The 21,152-nt window shown below is 28.4% G+C and overlaps 2 protein-coding genes across 4 annotated transcripts; one reads left to right on the top strand and one right to left on the bottom strand.

The window, feature by feature from the left end:
* The first annotated feature begins 7,714 nt into the window (after positions 1-7,714).
* Positions 7,715-9,042, top strand: LOC145180492 (thioredoxin-related transmembrane protein 2-like). The gene is made up of 2 exons (XM_090083462.1): positions 7,715-7,872; positions 8,063-9,042. The coding sequence occupies exon 2, from the start codon at positions 8,078-8,080 to the stop codon at positions 8,870-8,872; it is 795 nt and encodes a 264-aa protein (XP_089939588.1). The 5' UTR covers positions 7,715-7,872; positions 8,063-8,077; the 3' UTR covers positions 8,873-9,042.
* Positions 9,043-11,660: 2,618 nt separating this feature from the next.
* Positions 11,661-17,079, bottom strand: LOC145202322 (pyridoxal kinase-like). 3 transcript variants are annotated; one of them, XM_090083452.1, is made up of 11 exons: positions 16,957-17,079; positions 16,729-16,783; positions 16,401-16,505; positions 14,688-14,771; positions 14,568-14,602; positions 14,354-14,439; positions 13,939-13,984; positions 13,446-13,548; positions 13,073-13,194; positions 12,869-12,941; positions 11,661-11,918 (listed from the first exon to the last, which is right to left on the bottom strand). In XM_090083452.1, the coding sequence occupies exons 1-11, from the start codon at positions 17,038-17,040 to the stop codon at positions 11,797-11,799; spliced, it is 915 nt and encodes a 304-aa protein (XP_089939578.1). In that variant the 5' UTR covers positions 17,041-17,079; the 3' UTR covers positions 11,661-11,796. The 3 variants fall into 3 exon arrangements, with proteins under 3 accessions (XP_089939578.1, XP_089939579.1, XP_089939580.1); XM_090083453.1 differs by lacking the exon at positions 16,957-17,079 and having other exon boundaries at positions 16,438-16,505; XM_090083454.1 differs by lacking the exons at positions 16,401-16,505; positions 16,729-16,783; positions 16,957-17,079 and adding an exon at positions 15,786-15,826.
* Positions 17,080-21,152: the final 4,073 nt, after the last annotated feature.

Genomic DNA, 21,152 nt, shown 5'->3' with positions numbered 1-21,152 from the left:
TTTTCTGTAAAACTTTATCTAAAACTTATCTCCCTTTCATATCTTGTTCCAACTTTCCCATTTCACAGCAGTTTTACAGTCAGGGCTTAGCAAAAATGCCAAAACTGAAAATAAGATACTGATAACTTTGGACATTGGACATCAATCTAAATGGCATAGGTCTAAATCTAAATGACATAGGCTTCTTATTTTGGCTCTCTAATGATATCTTTAAGTCTATACTTCTGTGTTTACTCAGTGAAAATCAAAAAAAACATGACGAAATTCGGGAACATTTTGTTATTTGTTTAGCATCAATAAATTACTCTCATTTTTGATGCACAATTTCCTGTTGTGACGGTTAGCACCATTTTCCGAAAAATGGTATGAAGATGAAGCGACGTGAGCAATCAAATAAGTTGATAAATGCACACAATGAAAAACAGTTATTAACAAATAAAGAGGTGAATTTCTTTGTTGAAAAGCAAGACCTTTTCGAGGAGGATGAAAAGAATCGAACCGAATTAGAATCAGGTTTAAGAGAAAAGAACATGGATTATTGGGAGGGCGAGAGGATTCCTTTTTTGAGGCCAGAGCTAAAACTAGCATTTGTGATGCGCTGGGGAAATAGGAGTTTATATCTTAACATTACGGTGGAAAATTAAAGAATGATGACCAATAACGTTACACCATTGATGCATTTTTTCCTCAATCAAGAACTTTGTAAAAAACGGGGTTTTTTTTCGAAGCAGTGTAGTGCTCCTTGTCAGTTTCTCAATTTGGTAGCACGGACAACTTTGAACTTCTACCAAAAACCAATTGAATTTTTTAATGGCCATCATTTACCATAGATCTTATTTCAAATATTGGATTTGATGGGAGCACTAAATTTTCTGTTAAGGTGGAAAACCCCTGAAAAATTTTTTTTGAGTAAATATCAATATTTTATAAATTTAACTTCATATACATAAAGTAAATAACAAAATTAACTGAAAAAAACAAAAAAAATTTTTTTTGGATAAAATGGTAGCTGTAACAGGTGCCAAAAACACCAAAATATTGAAAGACCCCGGCCAATGTATCTAAAGATATACACAATTTTAACAAAATCTTTTTTGCATACTTATTCTAACAAGGTAGTTCTGTGATATGAACGAAGCAGATTTTTCATAATAATTTTTAATAGGCTAATATATTGGACCAAAGTACATGTAAAAAATTTGACCGAATTTTATGACTTTGTTGACCGATTTAAGGACTGGATTCAATTTTTAAAAAAATCTGTCACGTTTAAATCACAGAAGACAATCAAACAAATTCATACTTAAAATTTTAGCTTAACACCACTTTTAGTTATTTAGATATACTGGCCGGCGTCTTAAAAACTCTACATCTGAGAAAAACAGCTTTTAAAAATGCTGACATAAAAAATTTCAAAATAGTGTAAATAAATATCCAAATCTCTATATAATAAAAAAAGTTAAATCTTAAAATGCACCAGTTTGATATGGGTTTTGCTCTTTTTCAATAAATTTGTCATATCGACTCTTCTTTTTTCCACGAACTACTTGTCTGTGTTTCTTTGCTCGTTCTGTGTTTTTATATATGGCTAAGTATAACCGCTTTTGATTAATTTTCATAAACATCCTTCTAACAAATACTTTCTAGGTCTTAAATTCATTTTTCTAAAACTAAAACACTAGCTTGTCTACCAATGTTAAAATGGGCAACTGCATCAAAGTGAAACATCAATAACATTGGGCACATGGTCTGGAATAGAATTTAAAATAAGATCACTCTTCAAGTCTTTTAGTTCTTGAACAGCATCCATCATAGTGTCTTTAGCTGCAGATTTTACTGCATTAGTTAGTTTTATAACAATTTTATAATTATTAGCAGTCATTGGTTTAGGCATGTCCATTAATGAGACAAATCTTGAGAATCCAGAATAGCCTTGACCACATGATCTCATAGCATAAACAGCCCTGGTATTAATATCAAAAAATTTTTTGTATATTCAATGTTGAGGTGTAAAATTCTCTTGAATAATCACATACACAGCAGTTAACATAAAGACAAGACGCTAGACCAATTCTCTTGTTTTCATTTTCAGAAAGAAACAACTTAGATGACATACATTCTGGACATCTAAGGGTAGAAACTACAGAGTTTAGAGTTTCTAAATCTAAAAACAGGATCCAGTAATTATATTACTAGATAACTTTGGTCTTGATGACGAAATTTTTTTAACTTTTCTAGCAGAAGCACATAATTCATCAGAATTAACAAAGTTAAAATCAACTGGTTTCCCCATATTTACATTTACATCTTCAACACATGTATTAACATTTATGTTCATATCAACAATGTTCGATTCCATATTTACATCCATATCAAAATTATTTATAACTAAGTTCTTTTTTACATTAATTATTTTTTTCCTTTTATTATTTGTAGCTTTTTGTTTAACTCTGCAAGCCTTAGCCATTATAAAAGATTTATGATATATTTATGAGCTTTCCAGTAACTGTTTTTATACTCAAGTTGTTTTGAACAATGGAAAATACAATTTACTTGATAAGATATATTTTTCATATAAAAAAATAGGACTATTTTTTAGTAAAATTGGGCTATTTTTTAGTTAAGGCAAAAAAAATTGCCGTTGTTATGGCGGTTGTTAAGGAAGCTTAAAATACTGGGGTTCAATAAAATCTTTTTTAATGAAAATCTATAGCGAATTTTCAAAAATGGTTTTCAGATGGTGATTCTCTGATAAATTTTGCACAAAACAAGAAAATAATTTTTTTTTTCAAAAATTTCATATTTCTGAGGGGTTTTCCACCTTAACAAACAGAATACTTATACAGACAGTCAACGGGGATTTAGCATCAAAAAGTACTGATCAAAAAACATCAACTTAAAGAGTGGAGAGAGCCAAAAACTATTGTGACACCTAAGAAACTGTTTGTAGAAATTTAAATTAACCTCAAAGAATACGCATAACCTGGAAATGATATTTTTTAAGTTAACAATAGTGAATAACAATAGTGAATCAAAAAATGCATGAAGAGCATTCTTCGTATAAGTTTACATTTTTACCTTGGTACTTGGGAGGTTTGTGGAGATGAAGCCAAAGAAGTTGTTAACTTAAAACAAAAATGATACAGCAAAAAATGAATTGAGTAGCATCGTTAATTTGCTCAAAAAGAAATCGATGAAATAAATACAGCTTCAAGAGTCTTTATTGTCCGAGATTTTACGGAAACAACAACAATTAAAAAGCGAAATATCTTCATCGCAACTTTGGAAGTTAACAAGACAACTTTACATTTTGCGCTGTGATTATGAAAACAAATATCATCATGTTAACAAAATCATAACTCCCAGAAATCTAATCTTTAAATTAACCTGCAATTTCATATTATTTAATATACCAAGATAAGTTTTTTTAATTGTAAAATAAAGTAATATAAAAATCCTAGGAATTCCATTCCTTTGAAATGCAGAATGAAGGCTCTGAAGCTTAAACTGGTTTTTAACAACATGTGGCTACGAAAATTGTTGTTTTTCAAAAGTTGCAATTTCAGTTGCTCAGCATGGCTTAATAATACTTTCTTGAATTTTATTCTTAATATGAACCATTACTCTGTGACTCCATAATATATTTAATAATAAAAATTGAAAATATTTTCAATAAAATTATGCATCGGAAAAAAAACTGTATTCGTTATTTTTGTATTTTTACAAAAATACATAAACACATTGTGCTGATTATGTGAAAAGAACTCAAAAGTATCAAAAGCATCACTTATCATTTTAGTAAAATTGCACGTTCAGTATCAAAATTTAAAGTGTACCATTAATAGAATTAAATATAAAAATTTAAAGGTACACATACCATACATACATACATACATACATACATACATACATACATACATACATACATACATACATACATACATACATACATACATACATACATACATACATACATACATACATACATACATACATACATACATACATACATACATACACTTTACATCTTGAAAATTTCATTTTGAAAATCTTTATATTTAGTTAAAAACAAATTGTCTTTTTTTCTACATTTGTTAAAATTCTTTATCAACTTAAAAACCAATTTTCGAAAAATTTTGAACTAAGCATGCAACCAGCATTGGAGGAAGCACGTTTCAAAAGTTGACGTTCTTTTTGATTAAAAAATTTTTACAAAATAAAAAAACAAAAAGTACAAAAAAATATTTTTTTCTTTTTCCACTTTTTAAATGGATGGCTCTTTAAAATTCGCTTAAAAATAATAATAGTAATAATAATAATAATAATAATAATAATAATAATAATAATAATAATAATAATAATAATAATAATAATAATAATAATAATAATAATAATAATAATAATAATAATAATAATAATAATAATAATAATAATAATAATAATAATAATAATGATAATAATAATAATAATAATAATAACAATGATAATGATAATAATAATAATGATCATTTAACTTCAAAGGATTTTTTTTAAAAAGATAATTTTAGTTTAACGTTCTTTTTCATGAATCAATAGAATAAACTTTATGAACAATAAATTTTATGAACAATAAATTTTATGAACAATAAATTTTATGAACAATAAATTTTATGAACAATACTACCGGGTTCACAACTTTCTCGTTCCTTGAAAATTATATTTAAGGAAAAAAATAACTCTGTTATGTACATTTTTGACATCTCCTTTCAAATAAAAGTTGTATAATAACCTTGAAGGCTATCTCATTCATAATTTTTCTTTCATTAAAGATAAATAACTTGCTTGTAAACAATTTTTTAGGCACATAATTTCGTTGTTTATTAAATCAAAAAGCACAAGTTTTAAATAGACAAAATATTTTTAAGGTAATAAGTTTTTTGAAATGCCAGTTTTATGTTTATTATTGTAAAAATAATTTATTGTAAATTATAATTAACTTTGAGATAAAAATTTCCAAATATTTATTTGATCTTTAAAACATAAGCGTCTGCGTCTCGTTTTTTTTTTATTCGAGACGATCCTAAAAGCTTTGTCCCGATTAGCGATAAAAATCGAGACAGTTTTCAACTTTCAGTCGAAATCCGGGACGATACCGAGACGAGACGAGATGTCCCGGACAAACTAGGAGCTTTACAATTTCCCGGAATATATATCTTTTTAACAGGACATAACGAGGCATAATAAGACATACTAGTTAATCCTTAATGTAAAATTTAAGTAATGAATTTCTGGCACAATTACCATCATTTATTTCAGCTGCTACTATTAATATTGTTATACCATCTATACAAACTCAGCTTTAGCAATATTAATGGTAGCAGCTGAAGTCAGAGAAAAGAAAAGTATTTTTAGGATACTATTTAACTTTTTCCACTTAAATATCGTGCAAGAAGAGGATAAATTTGTATCCTAGGACTAAGTTTCTGATCATTTGATATTGTTTATCGCTGAGGTCAGTATTCACTTTTAATGCAAGAGTTTGTTTTACACTCATATTTAAAGGAAAGGTTTTATCCAAAGTGTCTTTAACTTTTTTGATCTATAAAACGTTTGACTTTTTTTAAAAAGTGTACTTCTTGCAGAGACTAAAAATAGAGCATGATGTTCAACACCTAGTACATTTATTATTTTCTGTTTTGCTTTGCTCTCCAAAAACAACCCATTGTTTATGAGGTTTTTCAGAACCAAAATGGCTACTTTTATTAGTTATAAGATTTTCTTGAAGCCATTGGCATTCTTCTTCTTTAAAAGAATCATAATTTCAAACACATTGTTTTATTTTTTTCTTCACTTTGAAATAAATGTATCTAAAGTAGCCTTTATTTATGCTCTCTTTGCTAATTTCTTCAGTTTCATATGATTTCGTTAAGTAAATCCTTCCAAAATCGTAATTTGTCCACTCCTAATTCACGTATATTCGGGATAAGATCTAATCTTTATTTTTTAAATATATATCAGAAACGTTTTTGAATACTTTATATAATTTTTTACTTTAAACTGTTCAACAATTTATGTTATTATTTCTTAGACAATTATCACATTAAGTTTTCTATAATGTTTAAGAGCCATTGTCTGAGAAATGTAGGCAAAATAAGCAAATTTTGAAAGTGATGTCTTCAAATTGCACTCATTTTTAGATATTTTGTAAAAAAACACTGAAAGTAGGCCACTGGTAATTTTTTTTTCTAAAATTTTTATTAATTTTGGAGACATTGGGTCCCAAAATTTGGCCCGTTTTGAGAAAATTTTGCGCATGGAGTGCAATTGCTACTTTTGAGGAGTAGTTTTAGCAACATGAATATGACAGAAACATTTCTTTTTAATTTTTTTGCTAATCTGGGTAGATTTCTGCTGTAAAAGTAAAAATTCAACATGGTTACATTTTTGGTTGTCTACAAATCATGGTCCGAAACCACAACATTTGAAATTTTACCGTAACTTTGAGCTGTAATATCTCTTAAGGCCAATACTTGCACGTAGTTTTTTCAGGTGTTTTTGAAAGATACTAAGACATACATTCATTTTTCGGAACAAAAACCATGTGCATGCAAGGACCTGGGAATGAGTAGTCTGCCAAAAATCACTTTTTGCGTTTAACGTGCTTTGATAGATTACCTATAACAACCGTGGCCTTAGGTCTGCCATAAACAGTATAAGTTATTTATTTTCCTTAAATATGCATCTTCCAATATCAGAAAAAAAATCCATGTGCTCGGGTGATAAAAAGCCTATAGAAATCCTAGAAGTAGCCTTTTTTTGCCAATTTTTTAACTAAAAAAATACCCTAGCAACGGTATAAATATACTTAGCAACGGCTTCTACACAGCCTTAATAATTAGTACTGCTATTAAAAATTTTAATATAATACTTTTTTATAAAGGAACTGTACAAGAGTACTCGATAAAATTCTATAAAACTCGATAAAAATCTCATTTTTTAGATTTCTTTGAAAATAATATTTAAGTTTAACTTCTTTTATCCATAAAACACAAAACATAGCTTTTATTAAAAAACTGTTTTTACTTTTTAAGTAAATAATCATTGTAATTTAATATTATTTAAAAAAGTACACTATATTTACAAAAAAGTTGTAAGGGGTTTATTTTTTTGTTGTTTTGAGTCACTGTGCGTCATTTTCTGGCTGGCAAAACAAACTTGGTTGGAGAAATTTTCTTCACTACAAAAGCGTAAGTGAGATATCTAGTTAATATAATTGATCTGTCTCGTAACGTTTCATAATTATCCGGGACAATTTTTTAAATTCCGAGTCTCAGACGCTTATTAAAACACGAGCAATAAAAATGACTTTGATCTTTAAAATAAGGGTCTGCGTCTCGGAATCGTTTTCTCGAAATGAACCGGGATTAGCATAACGAGACGAGAAATGTCCCGGAAAAAGTTGACGAATAAACTGTCCTGATATAAAGTTTTAAACCGGGACAATAAATTTTCTTTTGGAATTTAAAAATTGTGTCCCGGATATCATCGTCTCGTCTCGTCTCGAATAAAAAAATAAAGAGATGCAGATGCTTTCTTTAAAACACGAGCAATAAAAATGACTGCTTTGGCGCGCCAATATTTTCAAGTGTGACATGCTCCGCAACTTTTTTATTTAAACTCAATTGAATGACACGCGTCATACAATGACATAACATAAATTAAGTTCTTTAGATTGAACTACTTTCACCTAAAAAAGATTGTTTACTCATAAATTTCATTTACGATTCACGTAGATTATAATATTTATCACTCAGGTATGCTATGAAAAAATGTTTGCATTTTCGTAATAAGATGCTGATATATCACATAGATAATAAGGAAGTCATATTTTAGGTAAGGTTTTTATGATAAACATACCCATGATAATTTTTTCCACTGGTTATACTTCTTTTAGAGTTTGTGTACAAAAACAAAGTATCGTAGATAAAATAAAATATAGTTTTAAAAATGTTTATCTGTATGCTTATATGTATGTATCTTATGTATACATGTTTTTATAATGTGTTTGATATTATGATACTAGCTAGTAATAGATGAGATGTCACTACTTAAAGGTTTTCTAAATGCACACTACTTGCTTAACACCATTGGATGTACTTTATTCCTTCTGGCACGAACATTTGAGCCAATTTGTAGAACATTATTTAGTCCTAATGATGATGGAGAATGTACATATGATTGGAGAGACTCAGAAATACTTATGTTTACTGTGATAATACTTATTATGAAAAATCGTAGGTGGAAACCATTAAGTAATAAGGAATACATTTCAAATCTTTTCTTGTTTGGCAAATGTGCTAACTTACTATTGTTTATGCGGCAAGATGTTCGTTATGGAATTTTGTATATGTTGTTTTGCCTTGTATTGTTTATTGTTTTTCCTGAACCATCATATAAAGGACCAGATAAAGTTACATTTTTTCGTGGTCAAGCTCTTGATGAAGAACTTTATCATAATCCTGAAAAAATTAGGTTGGTTGAGTTTTATGCTGCATGGTCTCCACCTTGCTCTAGATTCTCTGAAATCTTTGCTAATATCTCACTAAAATACACAAATGATTTTTTTGAATTTGGTAAATTGGATGTAACGAGATATTCAAAAATAGCAGAGAAGTATAATGTTGATCATTCTGTCAATTCAAAAGCACTTCCAACTCTTATTTTGTTTGTAAATGGTAAGGAAACAATTCGGCGACCTCAAATTAATGCAAAGGGAGCTGTAGTTCCTTATATCTTTAAAGAGGAAAACATAGTTCGTGATTTTGAGTTAAATGAAATGTACAACAAAACAAAATCAAAATCATCAAAAGTTGACACAAAGAAATCTTCCTAATGTATACTATGGCAATGTGCTTATCTTAAATCAGTCTGCTGATAAAAATTAAGATTTCATAAATGGAGTTCAAGAATATTTGACACTGCAAGTATAACAATTATTTTTAATGTTTGTCAGAGCTTTTTGTAATTTCATATGCTGTTTACAGTATTGTTTTTAAAGTTTTCTATTGAGCTGTGTTTTTTTCCGTAATGTTGAAAATTAAATATTTTTACATTCTATAACACTCTAAATGATAATAGCTGATTAAATCTCTACATGAGAGTAACTCTACAAGTGATTCAATACAAATTACAGCAATATAGTTCAAAAGCGTATGACCTAATAGATCTAGTAAATTTTAGTACATTACTAAGTTCTACTAAATTTACTAGCTCAAAAACTCTCGCTGACACAAGTTGATAAAACTTTCCAGGTAATGTAAACTTCTAATTCTCCTATCCACCTCATTCTGCCAACAATCAAAACAAATGTAAACAGTGGAATTTTTGACAAATGTTTCCTTCTGAGCTCTTTTGTATTTAACAATGATTTTTTCTATATTGTACGGTCAAATTAAGTTATTGTGATCTGTTTTCTTTAAACAACCTAAAATAAAACACTTAGTCATGTTGTTCACCTAACAAGTCTATTTGCAGGAACTTTTTAGAAATTGACCATTGATTGGAATGTTATTCTTGTCCAGTCTAAATTGGTAAAAGTTAGGGGACCATTTTTTCGGAAGTTTAACCCAAAATGACGTTATAGTGAAAAATTAACAGCAAAATTTTGATGAAAAGTTAAACGTTAAAATTTTTTTCAAATTTCATATCGTTTCGAGACCATAATCCTGAAATTCAAAAGTTTGAATTTTAGAAATATGATCTTTAGAAATATGTTCGGGGTGACATCCGTAAAATGTTTTTTTTACTCAAATCTAAATTTCGATGACAATTAAATCACAATAAAGGTTTCCGCTGTTTTAAGCAAGGAAATCTGCGCTTTTTAGGCAGACGTTTTGATCAAGTTTTTGCAATGTATTATAAAAAAAGAATCAACTCGCATCTCGAATAAAGATGGAGAGACACATTGATGTACTAGACTCAATCTTTTTGAACGTCATTAAAACAGCGTTGGATAAAATCTGCCCACTGAGATACCGTTTATTCACGGTGAGCAGTTTTTTTCTCAACATGCGAAAAATATTCAACTTTTTTTTTTGTACAATTCGCGAAGAGAAATTTATAAAATATCTCATGTAGATACTAACCTGAATGTTATGCTATCATAAAATTGCAATATAAATATATTTTTAACTATTAAAGTCTTAATTATTAGCTTTACAATGAGTGCTATTTAGATGAAATAAACCAAATTTAAATCTTAAAAGTTTGAAAGCTTGTTTCTAAAATTGTTAACAGGTGTCCGCCACCTAATTAACTTTTTCCACAGCTGTGTCAATATATTAGAGAAATATAAGCCAAAACACTCTCTTTCACTTAAGTGCCAATGCTCGACAAATCGACTACTTAATTAGTAACCCACGAAAAATTAATGTGTGTTCAGTTAACTACAGCGGGACGATTTATTGCAAGACTATATTACTATATAGACTATATATAACGAGCGCGTCTCATTCACAATAGGAAACTATGGTATCGCAAAAAACTTTGCCACACGGATCACCTATGCCGTGCGCTAGAGCTTGGACGAATCCTTGACGATTCCATTGTTCTGTGGAACTTTATTTTGTTCTATAAATAATAATTTTTTTTTAAAGTTATTTTTAAAAAAATGTTAAATTGATATTTAAAGTAGATTTATAAAGTTTGTTAACGAAAGAAAAGCTTTCTTAAGTTTTTTTTCGCTGGTTTTTTTTGGAGATCATGAAAAAAAGTCCATTCTTTGGGTCAAGAAGAAGGACAAACAGAAAAAGGAAAATTTGCCAAACGAGTTTCTCATTTGACGGTTTAGATTAGAATAAAAAACCTAGTGGTATTCCGACAAAGGATTATGAAAAATAGAATTGTCTTTCGCTAAAATAATTGTCATAATTCCGAACTAGTTCATACGTTTTCCATGGTATAAATTCTAAGTTGAGATTTTAAAAAGAGATCCTGCTGACCTCATTGACAATCTCGTGCTGGCTGAGTGAAGTATCAGGGATTGATAAACATTGCATTGATAAACATTGGCTTTGCAAAAAGATGAAGAATAGAATTTATTTTTTCTCAATATGACATTGTGACATCACATTTAATGCATAGGATTCCATTTCAATACTTTTAAACTTAAAAGAGGGAAATTTTAGTAGAAGAAAATGCTCATCATCTAACAAGAAAATAAATTTGAATTTTTTATAGGTCAACTTAGAGGCTTTTTTCTAGAAGGGTTGTGTGAGGAGGGAGAATTAAATTAAAAAAACAATCTTTGGGAAAAGATGTACACAGGAAGACTCATCAACCTGTCATGTAAATAATTCGCGAAGACTCGTCAACCGATCATGTAAATAAATGATTAAGTGGAATGAAGGAAGACTAAAAACAACGGCTGGAAAAAGACGTACACACAAATACTTACCAAAGTTAAATGTCATTGGTACCAAAACCATTAACTTAACTTACAAAAATTATCATGTAGGTATATATTCTAAAATCTACAATAATTATATTAAATGAAAAATTGCATTACCAAAATAGAATTTGTAAAGACTAAAACTTAAACTTAATATAAAACCTTAAGTATAAATATATTACTGGGAAATTAATTATGCTGAGTTTAGTTCATCATAAAATATAGCAATACAGAATGCTAAAGCTTTTGATGCCTTTTTTAAAAAAAATTTCGAAAAATTAAATATTTAAAACAACTTTAAATTTCATTTACAATTAAAAATTATCATTTCGTTATCTTTCTAAATCTTGATAAAAAAAAGCACATTATCAATCCGAAATCAGAACAAATTCTCCCTTATAAACTTCCGGAGGATTAAGAATGATTCCTAGATTTTGTACGAGGCGCAATTCCATACGAGCAGCCAAAGAAGCGCCATATTGACAAGAGTCTAAATAAATTACGAAATTTAAAATGTCTTTTAATTACCTAGGGACCGTTTATCAAAAATTATCAGTCTGATAATTTTGACTGAAAAATATTCGTAATGCACCCAATTATTATTGATTTGATTTAAACAAATTACTGATAAAAACTACTGACACAATAATCTTTATCAGAGATATAGCATAGATTCTATGAAACGTAACTTTCACACAAAACAACATCGGCAAAATTAAACTTTTTTTCTTCCTACTTTATTCTCCTAATTTTAATTTTCCTTTTTGTTAATTTGAGGATGCTGAATCCAAATCTGAGTCATTTTCATGTTTTTCAGGGGGTAACTGCGATATCAAAACTATAGGCCTTCTTGTTAATTATTAGACAACCCTTGTCACTTGAACCTTCCTAATTCTAAGTATGGTATCCGATTTTTATACACCACGAACCTTTTTCCGAGGAAAAGCATTTGGAATAAATGCTGCCAGAATTTTCAACTATACCATTAATACTGCAGCATCGTCAACATATTTTTCCATGTCAAAATTATAAGTTGACGTAAGAGTTTGATTATGCTGAATCCATGTGTCATCTAAATCCTTATATGTATAAAAACTAATAACAATTACCTAATCAAAGTAAAGGGGAGGACTTTGGTGCCAACCAGTATAATTCTCAATTATAAATATTAGATTGTAATATTTTTAAAGCTGATATCAAGTACTTTTAACATCAAAAATTACTTTAAAAATATCTTTTATAATTTAGAGATAATTTAACTTAAATATAATTTTGGTACCTAAATGTATTTTTAAAAATTTACTCATATTTAATACTTTAATTTTTGGCTTTTAACATTTAAACAACTGCAAAACTTTTAAAATTTATCACCATTTGAAAATGAAACAGATAACCAAAGTGAAATTAAAATTGTTAAAAAGACCAGCTAAAGTCACCTACCAGGTGAATTAGCATGCTCTAATGTCTTCTCTAGTATCAGCTGTACTGTTGATAAAGCCCTTTCAATTGCAACCTATTGTAAAAAAAAAAAAAAAAAATGCAAATACTCTAAAATTACTTGAGAAAATACATAAGAATGTTTTATAAAATTAATAAACTTCACAGATTAATTAAATGAAATAGATTTTTTTAAATCACAAAAACCTTTATATTATCAGGAAATTTGTGTAACCATGCCAATAATAAGCTAGCAAACAAATCCCCAGTTCCAGTAAAAATAGCATCAAGTTTATCAACTTCAAACCTCACATATTCATTAGAAGGAGCTAAGAAATAAAACATTAAAAACAAAACAAAAAAACAAAACAAAAACAAAAAAAAAACAAAAAACAAAACAAAAAAAAAAAAAACACAACTTGAAACAAAAATAACATGTAAACAAAAAATTTTTTAAAATTTTACATGTTCTATAGAACTTTCATGCATTTGACATTTTTTAACCATTTTTAAAACAAACTTTTTAAACTAAAGCAAAAATTACACAGAAAAACGAAACAATATGCAATGCTAATCAGACCTTTTCTTGAAGATGCCATCACAATTAACTTAGAAGGATTTTCCAGATACAGACTTGTTATAATAACAATACGTGGTCCCAAACTGTGGAGCCTACACATTGCCTATTTATAAATTCAGGATTCTTTAAAATTAAATTATTGCTATTAATAGTATTAATTTTATTATTTATACTACTAATAATAGTAATATACATTATTTTTAATGATGCTAAATTATTATCAATAGCATATATATTATTAACAATATTTATATTATTAATAATATTAATACTATTAATATCACCTGTTACAGATAAGTAAATTTTTAGAAACACTCAGCACACACCTTACACATTTTTCAATTGAACAAAAACCCACAAAAAAGATCAGAACAAACTAACAACTATGAAAGTTTTTACCAAATTCAATTACAATCGATTTTTCTTTAATGTTAATTAACTTTTATTTTAAACCATTTTATAATAAAAAAACTTTCAGAAGAAAATCGCAAACCTTAAAAGCATCTTTTTCAGTAACAACTTTAATTCCTGAAAGTAGTCTAAAAAAAAGACTGTTAAATTAATTTTGTTTTATAAATTTTAAATCTTTGCAATGTACTAATAACCCTAAAACAGTTTATTGCTACCAATGCCAAACTTACTCTATAACAGGCCTATACAAGATTGCAAATGTACACCAAATAATTTAAGGAGAATTAAAAAAAGAATTTTTACTATAAACTACTTAATATCTATAAATTGTTTCAGATACATGTTAAAAATTAAATTAAAAAAATGCTTTAAACAAAAGAGTAAAATATTTTAATGTAAAAAAATATTTCCACAAAACATTTCTAAAACATCTAAGAGGTTAAATTTTGCTGAAAAATATACTAAATTAGTGAACTTGCATCAAAGGAAGAACCTACTCAGCTTCAAATTGATTAGGAGTGATAATATCTGCTAAAGGTACCAAGCTGTCTCTATATATAGGTAACAAGGCTTCTGGAACATACTAAAAGTACTTTCTTTTGGTTATATACCAATCATAAAAAAAAATCAAATCTTTTTACTGAAAAAAAACTTTAGAGAATTAGGTATAAATAGCAAAGATATGAGAGTTAAAATGTAAACAAATCTCACAAATTTTCCTTGATCACCCATAACAGGATCACAAACTAAATGAAATACAATCAAATTTTTCAGGCTAAATACCTTTTTTACAACTAAAACAACTCAATATCCAAAAAAGATAAATATTACCATATATCAACTGTGGGTTAACATCTTTTAGATGTTTTAACACTAGAATTATCTCCTGTAAGAATGACTCTGTACCGCAGTATCCTAAAGATAATCAAGACAACATTCTTTGTAAGTTCTAACCCAAAAACTAAATATAAAAATTACACAACAGAAAATCAAAACAATAAGATTGGGTGACAGGCATTTTTGCGCCATCAAAGTTAAACCTGTTCTTGGATGTAATTGAAATGCTGATTCTAAAAATGTACCAGCTTTAGTATAGGCATGCCATATTTGAGCAGCTTTAAGTTGTACCCATTTCAATTTGAGATGTTTCATTATATAACCATTACATTTTCATACTACATACCATTTAAAATATCCCCAATGTGTAAGTCACTTTATTTTAATCCCAGGTATATTATATGTCACTCAACAAACAAAAACATTAAGGTGACTATGTGGTTGTGGGGGCCCAAAAAGTGAGAGGTCCCAAAAAAGGCCTATTGTGTCATTAAAGTATTTTTTTAACAACTGTGTTCAATTTTAGAAATATCATATTTGAGAAACAGAGCAACAGAAAGTAATAAATCATATATTATAAAATTGTACTTAATGGTAACTCTTTGTGTTTTTTTTTTTGAAACAAGAAAACAACAAAACTGTTGCCAGCTAGGTGTTTCTGATCTTGAACTTTGTTGAGTTTTTACATACTTTGAAACAATAAAAAAATATGGAGAAAAAAGGAAATATGGATAAATTTCTTTTGAAATTTTAAATGTATGGTAACAAATCTGTAACATGTTTGTATTCACCTTGATTCAGGAAAACATTTTTATTTTTAATCTAACTTGATTTTGAGGGTTCAGTTATTTTTACTTCTTAGAGCCCCCACTTGACTTGATCCGCCACTGGTAGCAAAGAGCGGCTGTGATAATGAAGTTTAAGGCAGATGTTAAAGTTAAGCATATCAAAATTGTACTGTATAGGATGGCATCAACTAATACAAAGTAGTTGCCTGCCGTGTAAATTTAAGTAGATTACAGAATATTCTCAAATTGTAATTATTTGCTATCTTAACACAAACCTAAATCTTCATTTAAATGGTTAACTCACCTACATAAAGACTAATGGCCTATAAATTCAGTTCAAATTGATCTAAAATCAAAATAAAATTTAGTCTGAAAATATATTACAGTAGAAAACCAGCAAAGGAAAGTCTCAAATATTCAATAACGAACACACAATGTTACTTCATCATTCTAAACAGCTGTAAATTCAAAACAAACAATTTTGACATAATCATATCTACAAGTCAATCAAATACATCAAAGAACAGATCTAAAACCCAAATATATTTTATTTGAAAATAATGGTTTCAAATAAAAAATACCTGGATAAACTTATTTAACATATTTAACTAAAGAATATCAAACACGCACACAAATAAATTAACTTATTCAGGAATTTGCGTGCATGCGTGTATGATTGTGTATGAGTGTGTATATTTGTATGAAATTTTAAAAAAGATAAAATTTAGGTTTTTTGCTTTACATAAACTAGAAAGCTCAAGTCTTAGGTTCTTAAAGAATATATTTATTAAGTATTTATCAGATATCCACAACATCATTTTGCATTATATAAATTTTTAATCTTAAGTTAGAGTTTTAATCTTAGTTATCAGTAGAAGAATATAATTCAATTAAAAAACAGAACAAAAACAATAAAAACCTGTTAATAAATATGAATAATTGTCTAAACTATTTGCCTTCAAACCATCAACTATGGCTTTAAGCTCATCTGAGTTCAAAACTTGCCCTTTAAATGACTTATAACCTACATAAAACAATGAATTGCAAAATTAGGCAAACAGTCGTTAAGTTGAATAAAACATATATCAAACTTTATAACATTTGAATAAAACTAACTACATAAAATTTGTATTGCCAAGGTTTAACATAAATTTTTCAATAACTAATTAGTTTTATAACTTTAATAACTCTTGGTTGAATACTAATTCTAGAAAGAATTAACCAGAGATAGCACAAGAATTCCTTACCTGTATGATTAGACAGTTGAACTGAATTTACTGCATCAACATCAAAACCTAAGGCCTAAGTGTGACAGTATCATCATTTATTTAAATCAGTTACTAAATTGATTAGATTTATTACAAATTCAACAACTTTTACAAACTATGTTTTATATACACATATATAATATACTTAAGTGCATGCAAGCACACAGAATGAATATGTGTGTAAGAATAGCAGTTAATTTTTTAAACCTGTAAAGGAAATGTTGCAGATTTATTTCCTACGTAACCAGACACAACATGACTTTGTATAGATAAAACACGCTTTAAATCCATCTGAAATCTTTACCTATGTGTAGATTATATACATACATATACATACATATATATGTATATACATATAAATATATATATATATATATATATATATATATATATATATATATATATATATATATATATATATATATATAATAATATAACATAATATAAAACAACATAATATAATAAAATATAGAAAAAGAATATTATTTATGTCCGGGAATAGATTTACTATTGCAATCGTTATATTTAAATGTGGAAAGGTCTCAGGCCATATTATTTATAATAGGGGGTTTGGACCGTTCAAAGATGCATTTGCAAATAGTAGCGCTTTGAAGGTTTAGATTTAGTTCATAGAAAAGTCAAAGAATTTAGTTCATAGTAAGCATCAATCTCAGTACGGAAAGTATCGTTTGGTCACTTATTCGGTCATTTTTTCCGATACCCGTCCTACGATAACGATACTGAATTGGCATCGGTCTCGATAGGACGGATTTTTCCGATGCCAACTTTAAAGTAGCGTTGATGGTAGTATCGTACATACGAGACTTTTGAGACTTAGTTCATAGAAAGTCGTGAGGGCTTAGTTAGGGCATAGAAAGTTTTGAGGCTTAGTTCATAGAAAGTCGTGAGGGCATAGACGTGGCTTGACATACGCAAAAATCAAAATTCATCAGATAGTAATAAAATTTTTAAAGGAACGAAATTCTTCCATTGAAAATATTTCAATATTATCGATAGGTAAATCAACCATGAACAGTATAATTGTAAAATACCGTTTTGGTTTAAAAGTTCGAAAATGTGGTGGAAGACTGAGAAAAATGTCTAAAAAAGTTGATCGCCTCATTAAACGCAAATTCAATACAGGTAATAAGAAAGCCGATGCCGAAATAGCACGCGAGGTAAAAGATGAACACCTAGCTAATTATAGTCACAGTACAGTGACAGAAGACAACATGACTTGAGAGTTTTTGGTTTTATAAGTATTGAAAAACCATTAATCAGTAAAAAAAATAAGAAGTCCCAATTTGAATTTGCCAAATATCACCTCACTCGGATAATTTAAGATTAGAAAAAAAAAACTGTTTTCTCAGATTTAATCTTTTTCGAAATGATGATAAAAAACTGGTGCGACGTCTACGTCTTTGTAAAACACGGAGGAGGAAGTGTGATGGCTTGGGGAGTTTTTTCAGCACAAGAAGTAGGTCCATAGATCTAACTCAACAGAAACATGAACTCTGCTATTTGCAAGGATGTTTCAGAAAACAATTCGTTATCTAATGCTAAAGAAACAATGCCGCAGAAGATTGGAGATTTCGGCAGGATAATGACACACGTCTAAGTTCTTGAAACAGTGACTTACTGCTTCAAATGAGAGAGTTTCAGTTAGCCATTTCAATCACCGAACTTGAACTCAATAGAAAACTTATGGGAAGTTCTTGATCGTCATGTTTGAAAGCATAGATACTTAAATAAAGCCGTATTATTCAAATCACTAAAGAAAGAATGAGATAAAATTCCACCTGCTTGTATTAACCAATTAGTAATCTAATTCCACACATACACAGTAGCGTGCCAAACTTTGAATTTAAATTTTTTCAGCTAAATTTTTCAAGTTTTTTTGTCATAACTTTTTGAGTTTTGACTGAAAATAAATGAAATTTTCAACAGTTGTCCATATAACGTGATTACATACAATAAATTACTAAAAAACATGATAACTTGTAACGGAAGGGAGAAATTCAAATTTTATTGAAATCATAATAGTGCAAAAGTTTATAAATAAATGAAAAAATTCACAAAAGAGATACTATTTCTAATTCCTCCACAATTTTTCATCACAGCACATTAGTATTTTTGTTGGATAGCCTCTAGATTTTAATATTGCTTGACAACAACAAGGTATAGAGTCAACTATATTGATTAGAACATATATGGGGATATTTACCCAACAATCCGAAAGCACTTGGGATAAATAATTTTTATTGGTCGGTTTTTCGCCTTTCTATTGACATATTCGAAATATTCCCTAAGATGTTCTGTTGGATTTAAATCTGGGTTTTGAGAAGTAGGAACCTTTTTCAAATTAAAAAAACTTTTGATAAAATTTGCTCTGTGCTTTAGATAGTTGTCTTGCTGGAAAATCCAACTACGAGACATTTTGGTATTTCCACGTGGCAACATAACATTCTTGATCTAAATATGCATTTTGATCCATTATGCCTTCGATGCGATGAAGTGGACCAATAGAATCACGACTGAAAGATCCCCAAACCATTATGTTGTAACCACCATGTTTAACTGTTGGCATTTGATACTTAGAAGCAGATCTTTCATCTTTTGGACGTCTCATGTTTTTGATGCCATTGCTATCAAACCTACAAAACGTTGATTCATCACTGAATAAGACTTTTGACCATTCTTTAGAAGTCAATGCCAATGATCTTTTGTAGATTTCATTTGGGCTGAGCAATTATTTAACAAAATCAATTGTTTCTTGAGAGGACAATGACTAAACAAGCTATGCTGACACAGGCAACGTTTTGCAATATCTACGCTGCACTTAACAACATAATTCTTGCTTAGAATGCTGTTTAATTCGACAACACTTCTGAGGGGATCTTATTTTAATTTACTTACCAAAGTTCTGTCTTGATGTTCTGTAATATCTTTGGCCAGCCTGGACGGTGCTTGTTTTCAAGTGTCTTTTGGTGTCTATATCTTAAGAGATATAGATACTTAGTAAGCTAAGTATGCTAATTGTTGATTTAGTCACATCAAAAAGCTCAGAAAGTTCTTCACAACAGCACGTATAATTGAATTTTTCTTTTCTCTTGATGATTACTTAGATTTTCCCATCATTTTTTAAATTCAATTTAAGTTAAATACCATATCCAGTAAATTAATTTTAATGTAAATTCATTTTTCTTAATGAAATTTTTATTTTCTTAACGGGGCATGGAACTGTTAATAAACTTTTGCACGATTATGTTTTCAATAAAATTGGAATTTCTTCCTTCCATTACAAGTAATCATTTTCTTGAATAAATCATATTATATAATCACATTATAGTGAGAAAAGGATTTTTAAAGATTTAAAGAGAATTTTATGAGAAGTATTTACAAAGATTTTAAAGAGAAACTTACGAGAAGAATTGGTAAGAAAAGATATTTGAGTAACTTTAAATAAGCGTTATTATCTGTATTGATTTATTGATATTTGCATGAGTTAATTTTAAGAGAATATATATTGATGAGAATGTTTGAGAATATTTATTAAAAAAAATGAGTAAGAGAAGAAGAACTAGTAGTAAGTACTTTTGTTTGCATTTAGAGTATTAATATTGTTGTTATTACTATATGCGTAAAATATTGTTATTGAGAAGTTTGATGCTTTACCGCGCACCTTAACATATCCGCGCCATTAGATTTACGTCACACAAATATAAGAGTGCTTACCGTTACATATCAATAGAACATTTGTTGAGTTTTATATTATAGAATATACTGAGGACGGCGAATATAAGTTAAGCCTTTTTGATTGGACCTTGCCCATTCCTAACCAAACTATTCCCAAACCTAGCCCTTTCCTAACCAAACACTCCCCAAACCATTAACCTTGTTCCCAACCTCCATATACCTAATCCCAACAACACCAAACCCAAACATTCCCCTTCCCCTTTCCCTCAAACGTAAGAAAACATAAACATTAAAATAAACAAATAGACAATAATAATAAAATAAAAAAATCCACCGCCCTCACAATAGGAACAGATGTTAAAAATTTAATTCCTTTTCAGTCAAAAGTTGAAAAATTAGCTGTTTACAAACTTTTGTACGCTACTGAATATATATATATATATATATATATATATATATATATATATATATATATATATATATATATATATATATAAATTACTTTAATGATGCGTAGTCTATTGAAACGAGAGGTAAAAGCACTTACAGTAAGCGACAAACTTATTCATACCCCTGCCACATTACTAAATTTTTTTTTCATACTCTATCACGTTTATTCTTTGTTATAAAATGTTTATTCTTTGCTATAAAATAAATAAATATGTATAAACATGGTAATAAAGATTAATTCTGTGTTGATAATTATA

The sequence above is a fragment of the Hydra viridissima genome, unplaced genomic scaffold (genome assembly GCF_058129835.1).
Source record: "Hydra viridissima isolate aposymbiotic clone 2 unplaced genomic scaffold, HvirCarnegie_v1 scaffold_3, whole genome shotgun sequence".
Taxonomy (NCBI): domain Eukaryota; kingdom Metazoa; phylum Cnidaria; class Hydrozoa; order Anthoathecata; family Hydridae; genus Hydra; species Hydra viridissima.
This window is presented reverse-complemented; position numbering and strand designations above follow the sequence as displayed.